The sequence below is a fragment of the Cheilinus undulatus genome, linkage group 7 (genome assembly GCF_018320785.1).
Source record: "Cheilinus undulatus linkage group 7, ASM1832078v1, whole genome shotgun sequence".
NCBI lineage: Eukaryota > Metazoa > Chordata > Actinopteri > Labriformes > Labridae > Cheilinus > Cheilinus undulatus.
Genome location: NC_054871.1, coordinates 19351311 through 19364241, shown reverse-complemented (window position 1 = coordinate 19364241; position 12931 = coordinate 19351311). Strand labels below are relative to the sequence as shown.

Genomic DNA, 12931 nt, shown 5'->3' with positions numbered 1-12931 from the left:
TGAGATCAAGGTCAAATTTATTAAATAAACAGGATTCTTTTGTTTCAATTCTTGTCTCTGTTGTATGCGCTGCACCATGTTGAGAAGCATGTGTTCTTCAAAAGTCTTTATTTGTTTACATGCTGTCCTCTCTTGCTCGTTTTCTGCTCACCTCAAGCCTGACGCATACTCAAAGATCTTTAATATTTCAACTGATTTTGAAAGCGTCAGAGACTGCACACATGGCGATAAATAATGAGTGATATAACCTTTTTGACTCATCCACAGACAACCAGCAAGCTAAATGTGGTGAGCCGTTAGCTACCCAGTATATTCACCGTGGTAGTGATTTTTGTACCGTTCTTCTCCTTGTCAGTTTGATTGTTGGTACTGACGTCCAAATGACTTTATCCCTCATGCTGCCATGGCTAAGTTTCTTGTGCTTCCTCTATTGGTCCTCTTGTTCATGATTGGCTATTGTCCCATTACACATAATAATCCACAGAGTGCATACTCAGCTGTCCTTGGTGTTCCCCCACACAACAGGATTTCTGATTATTAATACTGAACATGTTTAATATTTACAATTTCAAGTTGGAGCGGCTCTGATAGCCTTCTGAGCAGATTGGAGAAGAGGGAAAAATTGCTCTTAAACGCACCACAAACTACAGAAAAATCTGGCAAGAAAATCTTAGGACCATGTGATAATTGGATCTTTGCTAACTTTGGTTGAAAGGGGGGAATCTGATCCAAAATTGAAATGATTCTTTTAGTGTGCAGCCTGCTTCACACACACTTTGCTTAGATGTAATGCATATTCTCAACATCAAAATCTTCACTTGCTTCCACCATGTGTGTATGCCCCTTATCTTCAGTTATTATAGTTGAACAGGAGAGGTCAAAGTAGAGTGCCCTCTTCATTAGTACTGCTAAAGTAGAGTGCCCAATTCAAATCAATTTTAATTGTCCATACTTGTATGAAGTTTTTTAGATTTATGTAATTGGTACACAGTAGGGATGCAGATATTATCTGCCTGATATCAATATCGGCAGATATTCGCTAAGAAAACGCTAATATCACTATCGGCAGATATCAAAATTTTTGCCAATATTTACATCTGATATTTTGGCCATAAATATCAGCATATATTGACTGTAAAATTTGGCCATGTAAACCAATACATTAGCGGTGTTTTAGGCTGGACTAACAGACCTATGTAAGTTGAGATCTTTATTCATCCTTACTCTTTAAACTTTAAAGTGTGTTTTGAGAAAAAAAGTTTGTTTCTTTTTTCATCTTCAAACCTTAAAATGTGTTCAAAGGACCAAATTTTTATTATTTATTTTATTTATCATTTTTATGTAAAACATATTTAAATATCGGTATCAATATCGTTATCAGCTAAAATGAATCTGTAAATATCGCCATATCCTATATCGGCAAAAGTTCAATATCATGCATCCCTAGTACACAGTCCTTGATATTAATAAATGTAATATAATAAATAAATTTATGCCTTTGAGCTAAAAAGGAGTTGTGAAACCAGTTATGTCATCAAGGCCTTCATGGTTATCTACAGATGACCAGAGGTCAGTTCAGTTCAGCCCACCCAATCCAAACATAAACACATCAATAAAATTTCAGCTGGTTTTGCCTGAGAGAGGAATTCTGAGGTCAACATCTACTCTTGTAAACTCGATTTCCTCCTGCCAAAGAAATACTGCAGGCCAACATTCGATTTCAGCTGCTCTTCAGCTGGTAAAGACACAGAGCAGGCAGGTTTCACTGTTAGATATTTCTTCTCTGACAGAAGAGGCTTTTCTTGTCAAAATGTGTGAATACTCAACATCAGTCCATTAGTCATTTACTGCATCACCACACACCTTGCTTGATAAAGCTCCAAACAGAACAGATGGAGGGAAAGCCTATCACATGCAAACAGGCCTCCTGAGCAGCCTTTTTTTTTTATCATGAAAGGCGCCTCTGTTGAAGTGGATAGCTGCTGCCCAACACACACTGCAGCAACTCATCATGGCTCTCTGCATCAGGCACCCCCACCTCCCATAAACCACCCCCACCCTTGACAACCGTTCAGCAGCAAGATCCCTGAGGCACTCTGTTAGCTAGCATGCCCACGCACTGCACACCATGGTGCCAGAACACAGAGCGCACAAGCATCGCACAAACAGCGAAGAGCAGAGCCAACAGACAAAGTTGTCAGAAGCACAGAGGTCTGCAGTGAGATCTGCACCCGCCTGCTGGCCAACAACTCTATGTAATCAATCTGAGACTCCAAGTGCTGTGTTTGCTTGTGAGTTTGTCTCGGTCATGCAGACATCCGACAGTCAGTATGTAATAATACCCCACACATCATCAACTGACCAAACATGTAACCACTATGCAAAGTCTGGAATTAAGTTTTTCAACAAAAAAACTCAATGCCACATGTAAAAATGACTGTATTTAAACTTAAAAATACAATAAATTCATTAGTTTGATAAAAGCCAGAGGGAAACTATACAACAGGTGCTTGAACCCAAATCAGAAAGGGCTTTTTTACAAGTAACTCTTGTGAGTATAACCATGAGGAAAACAGAAGTGAAACCACCTAAAATTCAAATTTCAAAGTGGCTCAATAGCAGCAAACATTCGTATGTTTCACAGGTAATAATGTATGTGTTCAAGACACAACCCCAACTTTAACTTTCAAGGCAAAGGCTTAAAATATCAATTTGAGTTGTTATCATGGATTATGGTGTGTTGTTTTTCATCATTTATAGATCTAAACATATAAAAATGAAAAGTATTTATCCCATCCTTAAAACATTTAATGAGCTACCTTTGTTAGTATCATGAGGAGCAGGTCTTCTGAACTTTGGTTCATGTCTTACACACATTTTTTTCCCACACTGCCTATCTAAGCTGTTCTCTCTTTTAAAGGTAAAATGCAAAAATAAAATGGAAAAAAAATATTTTTATCTTAATACTATGTAAACGGAGTAGTTTTTACCTTGTTACAGCTATAGACAAATCAAGCATGTGCCAACAAGACTCATTCTGATACCAAGTAAAATCTAGTTTGGCTACCTGAGGCTCCGAGACCGAGGTCGTATGACTGTCGCTGGCCGGCCGTCTTCGTCGGCCATGCTGTCGGTGCTGCGGAAGTGTTTGAAGAGAAAGTGCAGCTCGTCTTGTGTCGGCTGAAAGGGAAGCTGGTGTAGGCGCTCTTGGGAGGACGAGGAAGACTGTGGAAACAAAGACAAGAAATTAATTTACTACAAAGGTTATAATCCTCATAGCTGCTTCTCAAACCAGCCACATTCACACTTGGCTCAGCCAGAGTGACTTTTTTTATTTGACAATGAAAACAAATAATCTCTTAAAATGGGACTCTAAGATCCTACATTATATCAACTGGTGTTTTACCTTTTGGAATGCTTATAAAATATATTTAAACTAGGGCTGTTAACGTAAATGTGTTAACACTCGCGATTAATCTGGAAGCCTCAACATGCTAAAAAAAAAAACGCAAATTAATCATAAGACCAAGTTTGACCACAGCTTTCTCCCATAGTCCTCCAGCACATATTTTCACGTGCATGGGGGTGAAGAGGTGAAAGTGATGAGTGAGGGGACAGACCTAGGTCTGTCCAACCACCAAAGTTGTGTGTTGATAAACACAAAAAACTACAACTACAACTACAACAGTTTGTAGTTTATGAAATTATTGCTCTTAAGATATTGTTATTTACAAACCATCACAACTAAGCTGAGATGTTAATTATATTTTAAGAACAATATTTTACTAAAGTTACACTTACTTTATCTCAAACCAAAATACAAGTAAATGGTAGCATTTCAAACGTATGATTAATCCTGATTAATCACAGCGTAGTTGTGTGATTAACTTGGTTAATCTTTTTAAACAATAAGCACCTATTTAAACATGTTCAAGTCAGATATACCGTAGCCTAAATCATTGGTATTGATATATTTTATGCTGGTGTTGATTCAGGAAAAAAAATGAAAGATGTCAGACCTAATGCTCAGAAAAACATTGTTTTGATCACAGTAATGATCACCAACTGCACCATGCATTTTGACCACAAGGTCATCTATTTGAAATGTTTAGTCCAAATTATGGTTGCATGATATCGTCTGCTAGCTGTCAGTATTTGTAGATGTTAGCTTAAAAGGTTAAATATCTGTGCTGGCAAAATTTCTGCTGATATGTACAGCCAATATAGCAACTGTACACATTACCAGTATTAATCAAATATCACGTTTAAATATTGACAAATTGTAAAACTGTACCATCAGATATAGGCTAGGTGGTTGTTTAGTATGCTAAACATGAAAGGAGGCCAACTGTAGCCTTGAACATTTTGAATGAAGGCTAGGCAAAAAACAACTACCACACTGTCTACCCTCCTGCTCCTCTCTCAGTCTGCCTTTGCACTGGAAACACTAGGTGTTCATTACAATATAAAAAGGTATGAATTTATCAGTATCATCTAAAATTAGTTTGGAAGTATCAACATATCAGAAAAAGTCATCAAGTCATCAGGAGCATTTTTATTTAGAGATTTTTTTTTTTTTTTTTTTTTTACACACACGGGTTTTTTTAATATGTCATTTCACATTCACGTTTTTGTGATTTCATCGTAGAAAAAATATCAATAGTTATTATGTGAAACAATTACATGATATTTTTCATCATTTAACTTAAAAAATGACTGAGATTTGATTTTTGGTCCATGTTGCACAGTCCTAGTAGCAAGACAAAATCTATCAAAGATTGCTATTGAATAGAACAACTGACATGAAAATTATTGCATAAACAACGCTATTTTATCAACGTAAAAGACACATAAATGATTACTGACCAGTTATATTTTTACAAATTTTATTTAAACATTCTATAAAAATGTAATACTCCAAAAGTCATAAAGGGCTACAATGTGAGATGGTTGTTCAACCACACACATATAGAAAAAAACAGTTTTTAGATTATAACATCATTAAAATATGAGTAATAAAACCCAATGTTATCAACATGAAATTGCAAATTCACACAAACGATTAAGACTATAATGTTGAACACATAAAAGAAACTAAACTCAGAAGTTTTGAGAACACAAGCCAGAACTTGACCAAATCTTAGCCCCAGAAACCAAAATGGATACCCAAAGAGACCAAGAAAGCCATGTTCAGTTGTTTTACACATCTATGAAGGTATCTGGTGAGCCTTTTAAACTCAATAGGACATGATGTATGCTGTCTGTCAATCTGTTTGTTTATGCCGCCCCTGAACAGAGGGCCAGCATCTGTGAGGTCCCTTTCTAATTCCTCTGTGATAAAGAGGCCAGTGAGGACTGCTGAACAGCTCTATTGTCCCCAGACCTTTGGGCCTGTGCTGGGGTCTACCCTATAAACTCCTTTATAATAGCTGCACATGGCAGACTTCACCACAGACCCCCCTCTTTCAATCCTTTATTCAAACTGTTGATTTGAATAATGTTATTATGTAACTCAGAAAGGGAAAGAATTAAAGCCTTAACAGAAAGGCTTGCACAGATGACAAAGTAGACAAATATTTTGTTATTTTGTCTTTTTGCAAAACTTAACAAAACATCCCATATCAGGCCAAGTTAGCAGAATCCCCACAGCTGCCAACCAGAAAATTTAAGAAAATAAAATGAAAATATAATGTTGTGAGACTTCCTTGAAAAGCTGTTGTTAATACTGAGATTTGAACATTTCTTCTAATGACTAGAACACTGCATAATCACCCACACTTTACTTCATCTAGTCTTTCATGTAAACATACATTAAGTGTATTACTTCTAACTCTGGGTTACACAAACTGGAGAATGACTAATCCGAGCAGATGATGAAAGAAAACAATTAACTGTTTGTCATGTCGCTCTTGGCGTGAGCCGTAATGTGCTATTTGGGTTGAGGGAGGTGTTAGAACTGCCTGGCTGCCATTTATCGACCAGGAGGAGGGAAAGAGGGTGTCAGTGCAATGAATTGGGATGACTTACAGAGACAGTGGAGCTCGGCGGGTTGGTTCCATAGCCAGAAGAGGGGAGGGATGCCAGGGACCATCTCCGGCCCTCAGCTCTGAGAGAAACGGACATACATGTTACATAAGCTTTGACAGTACTGGCATAAGTTAGCATTTAATATGAAAGTCCTTACATAACACACGACAGAGGAATCTTGTGACTATGAGAGCACATAATGTCTTTTTTTAATCCCTTATAACATGGGTCTGTGTCCTCACTTGATGTGCAGCTGCTCTTTTGTGTATCAAAATCTAGCTAAGCATATTCATACATAAGGACTTTGGCCTTTAAACAACACAAATACAGAACATGAATGCTTTTATCAACAGTCATGGTGCTAGAATTCAAATAGAAGCTACCTGTCAGCACGAGCCAGGTGACTGAGATCACAGAAGCAGCAGAAAGAGAAAGAAAGACAGAAAAGCAAAGAGTTTTAGTAAGTTTGGGAAACCCTGTGCAAGCGATCCTGTGACCCCTGGCATTCAGATGAGGGATTAGTTCTGACAGTGTTGCCTTCCTTGCCAGTTTTCATTTGTCTAAATATATGAAGTAGCCTGCTAAGTAAATTAATTCAAGCATATAGTTTACATAACCAGCCAAAGACACTAGGCACCTATTTGCTTTTGCAATGACAAAGATAAAAGAGACAAAGTAAAAGAAATGTATGTGTTGCAATATGACTCACATTGTTTGCCTGCAGCAATACCTTAATCTCTGCACATCTGCACAAATGTTCAGCTCCTCCACTGCATCTTTAATACATGTGTGTTTTAGATTTGATCTCATATTGATTTTATTTATTTCAATTTAATATATTTAAGTTGCTTAACGGCAAGAGTACTATTGTTTAATAGTCTTTTACATCTTATTTTATTTGTGTACATTGTTTTGCACCCAAACACCAACTCAAATTTGAAGTTTAATCAAAAATCAGATTAAGTCTTTAGATCAAAATCTTTGCTAGATTTGTCATGTTTCAGTCATTATGGCTGCGTTTGTTTACAGATTATACCCTCATGGAAAAATGTTGTCAACAAAAATTTGAGTCATATTTAAGCCAAAAACATCATCATTGTCAAAGAGCATGAATGTATGAACAAGATCTCCAGAGAAGTAAATAGACCAGAAGCCTGTATTTCAAATTGACTTCAACATACCCACTGTTTCTTCTAGTTATGTAGCTTCACTACTAGTTAGACAAAGCTAGTTGTCAACTCATTTGGTAAACCCAGAGCTTTTAAGACCATGTTTACATGATAATTTTGCTCATGTACAAGTCTGCCATCTGCAGATCATCACATTACACAATTATGATCTTAAAAAAAAACAAGAGGAAGTCAAGCGTACGCTCCAGACTGAAATCACACAACTGCAACATCAAAAGCAGGAAGAACTCGCATCACTGAGTTTGAATGTGAAAAGTTAGGCTTACGTATAACCTCTGTTTTGTCCATCTAATTTACAATTTCTCATATGTGGCAGGTTAAGAAATGATTTTTCAGCTGCAGTCACAACAGTATTGAATATGAGGCTTATGAAATCGACTGTGAAAAGATAACTGAACTTTAAGGATGCTTAATTTTATCTTTGAAAGCAGAAGGTTTCAGTGCTTGTTGTCAAATGTCAATCAAATATCTTGATTCATCCTCCTCTCTTGAATATCTCACAGACCTCCATTATGAAGAGATCTGAATAGTCAGTTGGCAAAGAGTTAAACAGATTGAGCTCCTTTCCAGAGCACATCAGGTATTCTGCATGATACCACAGAGACCTACCCATTACAAGTAAACCACCTTTATAGTAGTAAGAAAAACAAAGCTCACCCTGAATGATCTTGCTTTTTAAAAGCTTTGCTTTGGAGTAAAGGCCCCTGGACACATGCACAGTGTTTTAAGAACACTTCAACAAACCAAGGAGTCAGTAAGGGCTTTTAAAGTTGTTTAAAAAACAAACTTCACTTATTATTTCTCTGTTTATCTCCTTGTCAGTGCCCGCTCAGATGAAAAGCTTGACGAAAGCTGACTTGAACAAAAAAAAAGTGAAAGCCAGAGGTTCAAGCAGAAATGAACAGGGTCAGTGATTTCTCAGCAGGGCTTTGAGTCTTTAAAGAGACGATGGTTGCTGGAGGAAATGCATGACCAAAACATTTAAAACAAACTCGGTATGCAGTGTGGGGAGTTTGTTGGATTTTGCATGGTATGATAAGTGAATATAATACATATATTTAACTAAAGAGTTGAGATAAGGCAAATGCGTCTCATCTCAAAACAGACATAAAACTTGAAAACACCTAAAGTTCATGGTTTGATTTTAGAAAACCTCTCTTCTTAATTTTTAGCATTTGATGTGCTTTACTCTGATGCAAGAACCTATTTTCTCAGTAGGGTTTTTTTTTCCTTTTTTCTTTTTTTTTTTTTTTTTGTTCAAGCTGTATTTAAGAACGAAGCACCTGAGCTGCTCACTTGTAAGCTACAAATGCCTGGAGCAAGACAAGAGTGTTGCCATGGGAACGAGGCTGAATGATGTGCAAGTGGGCTTCAGGGGTATCCTTCTATCCAACAGCACTCATCTTGCTGAAGAGGAGTCTGCTGGTGTGTGTGTGTGTGTGTGTGTGTGTGGGGGTGTGTGTGTGTGTGTGTGTGTGGGGGGGATGCTTCGGGCTGAGTCAGCCACAGTCACCTTTCTGCTGTCTCTCTAAGTCTCCCGGACTGTCTGCTGATGTCTCAACACACACAGAGATAAAACATGCACACAATCTGACAGGATACTCACAGAGTGTGATCACACATCTGATTTATTTTAGCACTCAATAATTAATTGGTATTTTGTTCACTTGGGGTCACACAGGCAAATGATAAAGTCTTGTAAACAGAAGATGCAGAAGTCAAACTGACTGAAATTCTTCCATTTTTAAGTGATTGTTAAATGATAACTGGGAAGGAAAAGCCTTTCAATGACCCATCAATCCAGTGTAGTTTTGTGGGTGCAGCAGACAGCAGCAATACCTTAATTTAGAAGTCCCTTCCAATTATCCTGTCTTCTTTTTATTAAAGCAATAACTTTCACTGTAATGATACAGTGCAGTGAAAAAATATTTGCCCCCCCCCCTCTGATTCCTGATTTTTGGCATTTTTATCGCTCTTAAATGTTTGATTTAGCTGCTGAATCAACTTTGAGATGCAAACTGTCACTTAATTTTGCACACAAAATGAAATGGTGAAAATAGAAGGGAAGGTGGAGAAGTGTGAAGGCATGGGGGGAGGGGGAGGCTGAGGGATGAATGAGGTGTGTCCACAGAGAGTGTTTGTTTTGGTCTAAAATCTTCAGTAAGCTTTAGGGAATACAATCTTTCTAATTAAATATGAATAGTGCTTAAGTACTTGTTTTAGATAGTTTGTCTTTAACAGGAAGGGTTATAGTTGGAATAATCCTATTCACCCCAGAGAAAATTTTTTAAAAAGTGCCTAGAAATCTCCAAGTTTCCAAAAATATATATTTTAAAAACACCTCATAACTGAGTTTTACCCTTCTCATTAAGTAGAATCCAGTCATCATACTGTGGAATCACTCAGATGTGCACAAACACATTTATCCTACAGGAAGGTTAATGGATCCAAGAGAGCAGCGCTGACATACCTTCGGGCGAAAGGAAAGTTGAGGCAGGCACTGGTTGATGCATTTCGAGGGCTGTCCAGAGGGCTGCTTGCAGCTAAAAGAGGAAGGACAAAGTTACTACCATTGCTTTCCACAACTGCAACAATAAACTCTTGAAAATAGAACAGAGAAGTCCACATGGTTGCGTTAACAAGTGGAAATGTTCCAAAAGAAAGCATGATGTCATGTCTATGCAGCAACCTTTAATCATTGCCAAACCCAGGGGCACTCTTCAGGGAGGTCAAATAATCGTCTTGGTTTTCCTTCTCCAAACATTACAGCATTTTGTAACATAATGTGTGCTCAGGAGAAAGCCTCTTCCTGTTTCGCTTCAGCACAGTCTGGAGGTCTGACATGGGAGACTGTAGTGAAATTTACATGCAAGTGGTTGAGTACCACTTAGTACACAAAAGAGAGACCCAATTAGAAGTTGATTGCACTGAGTGATTAGATAATCCCCTGTGTGATTGAGTTCAAAAGGCAGCAGCTACATACTATTGCTATGAGGAGCTCTGGATAAAAACCCTTCATAGAGAGCAGCTGCTTCATGGTATTTAAGGGCTCTGCTCTGTCTGTCCTATTGTTGATTCAGAAAGATGAAGATCAACAAAAGTTTATAAATATCCTGCCCCTCAATCATCTTCACTTTGCACACTTCTAGTTCTCATATCTGACTTGAACTCCACAAGTCAAAATTTGTGAGACTACAACATTAAAGCTTGAGACAAATTTCCCCTCACAGCTTGAACGATGATGATGTGCAGGCTCTGTATATGGGCCCTTTAAAAAGGGATTTCTATCAGAGACAGTGTTCATTTTTAAAAAGTGTTTTCATTCAGTCTGCCCGAGGAGCAGATATATTTGCTTACATTTGACTATCAGATCAGAAAGTCTTTCCTGCTGCAGCTGCAAGTGCATTCACCAATCATGAGTGCACATAATGAATAGCCAAACAGTGTTACAAAAGGAGGAGGACTGCTGGAGGATCCACAAAAAGAAACACAACCCAATCTCTGCCTATGTTTGATTTATAAAGTTCGACCTCTTCATGATCATAGCTTTATGATTTAATTAGCACACCATTATTGTGGGACTGCTCGACATGCTTTATTGCACTCCAGACAGACAAACAGCTGCAGATGATGAACAGAGGCAGATGATAGTGCAGACATTATTAATTAATCTATAGGCTATCTGAAAATTTGTATGATTGTTTAAATACATTTCTTTACATAACATGAAAATACTGGTAAAATACATGCATTTGTCTTTTTATCCCCTGAATTCTCCTTGAACTCTCCTTGATTGTTTCATAGTGATAACATTCTAAGCTAGAAACTCATCAAAACCTCTACACAGACAAGCAGGAAGTTTCGTGATTTTTTTTGTGACTTAAGGCCAGCTCAGACTATACTTTTTTGGTCCTTCATGACAGCACCATGTCATACTATGCTACAAAAATATTGGCTGACATACTCGCCACACTACAAGTGTGATCCCAACCGCTCAAAATATGCTGACCTCACCACTGTCTCTGCAACTATGTGCCAGTTCAAAGGTCGTTTGAAAACCAGCCAAAAATCATCAATTATAGCTAAAGCAGAAAAGCTTTATGTGGTGTTAGCAATCTTTTGCTCTGAAAAGAAGAAAACAAGAAACAGTTATGGATTATGGATAACAATTACTGACTCATCCCAATGTGTCAAGAAGATAACAATATGGACCAGCTATCCTTCAGACAGAGCTTGAGGTATGAATGTAATAACATGTCAGGAAAGTTAGCCTAGTTAGCCTAGCCAATAGATACAGCTTTGTAGTATGTATACATAAATCCCCAGAGGGAGAAAAGAGGGGACCTGTGTAATGTCACTGATAAATGATGATTCAAAGAAAGGGAGCAACTGCTCTCCTTTTGGAAGACATCAGGATGCATGTTGCTGACATCAGGTCAGGGTGTCAAACTTGACCAAGATGCAGGAAAATTCTGGTCGTGGATGCATCTCAATTATGTCACCACAAAAGAGCGTTTGTCTGATTGGATTCGCATAGTCCGAGCTGGCCTTTAGGCAGAAGATGTGCCTCTTTCTGCTTGCTGCCTGCCTCCCTGCTCAGCCCTCATTACAGCTTCTATCCTCGCTGTCATTTCACAAGTCAGCAAATACATTTTGTCAAATCTCGTTAGTGTCTTTCAAAGATGCATGCATTAATATTTGCTTGTTGTTACAGAGACAGAGACAGATAAAAAGCAGAGTAGAGCGTCGGCGATGTCTTTCGTTTGCATCCCGACCAGTGGACTCATGAAAGCCTCAAAGCACTGCAGACACTGGTACCCAAAAAATGACTTAAATAAGCAAAAATAAAACTTGAATGGCCGTCTGAGGCAGCAGACCCACGCCTAAGCAGCGCCACCGAGGAACTTACGCTCCCATTGATTACTATGGTGTTCAAAATTTCGAAGTCCGGTGCGCGGATCATCACCAAAATCTAATCAATTTTTCCCTGTCACTGTCCTAATATTCTCTGAAAGTTTGGTGAAGATCCGACTTTCCGTTCTCAAGTTATCTTGTACACATACAAACAAACAAAGAAAGAAACAAACAAACAAAGATACAGAACCCTTTACATAACCCCCTGCTGATTTCATCAGCGTGGGTAAAAATGACATTCGATAGCAGCTGGGTGTCCTCGTCATTTGAAGAAGCGTTTTCTTGCGAGTCAACCTGATACTGACTACAGTGCAGCTTAAGAGTTCGAGTTAAATAAGCTTAATGGTGTATTAGCGAGCATGTGGCAGGGCAAGGTGCCCTACAGCTTACAAACAGTAACGTGAGAGGAGCTGATACTTTAGTAGCATGCTACAGGAGAAACAATGACGTGTTTGTTTGCAACTTTAATTAGAACTCATTAATCAAACTGTGAAATATACTGATTATAAGCCAATGCTCAAAATGCCTGTTTGTAATCTATAATTTTACTATGGCTATAATGAACTATTAAACTTTGAAGTCAAGACATAACTTTAAAACTTTGAAACATATCTGATGTGAGCTGAACTGACATGAATGCTTGGCTATTTGTCAGTCTGTTCTTGAGATTATGGAGGCATTCTTCTTCTGAGTCCATCCTGCTGTGTTTAAATGACTAGAGCAGGGAACAGAAAGCAATACAATGTGTTAGCATGGACATGTTTCTGCAGGGCACAGCTATAATGCAAACCTGAAAGTCC

The 12931-nt window shown here is 38.1% G+C and overlaps 1 protein-coding gene across 5 annotated transcripts in view; it reads right to left on the bottom strand.

The window, feature by feature from the left end:
• mast3b (microtubule associated serine/threonine kinase 3b) overlaps positions 1-12931 on the bottom strand; it is a 56983-nt gene that overhangs the window by 22228 nt on the left and 21824 nt on the right. For 3 of the 5 annotated variants that reach the window (XM_041790989.1, XM_041790987.1, XM_041790990.1), the window contains 4 exons: positions 9688-9760; positions 6411-6431; positions 6028-6106; positions 3068-3225 (listed from right to left, as the gene is read on the bottom strand). In XM_041790989.1, coding sequence (XP_041646923.1) covers positions 3068-3225; positions 6028-6106; positions 6411-6431; positions 9688-9760 — 331 coding nt within the window. The remainder of the gene's footprint in view (positions 1-3067; positions 3226-6027; positions 6107-6410; positions 6432-9687; positions 9761-12931) is intronic. The other 2 variants (XM_041790988.1, XM_041790991.1) reach the window with 1 other exon arrangement.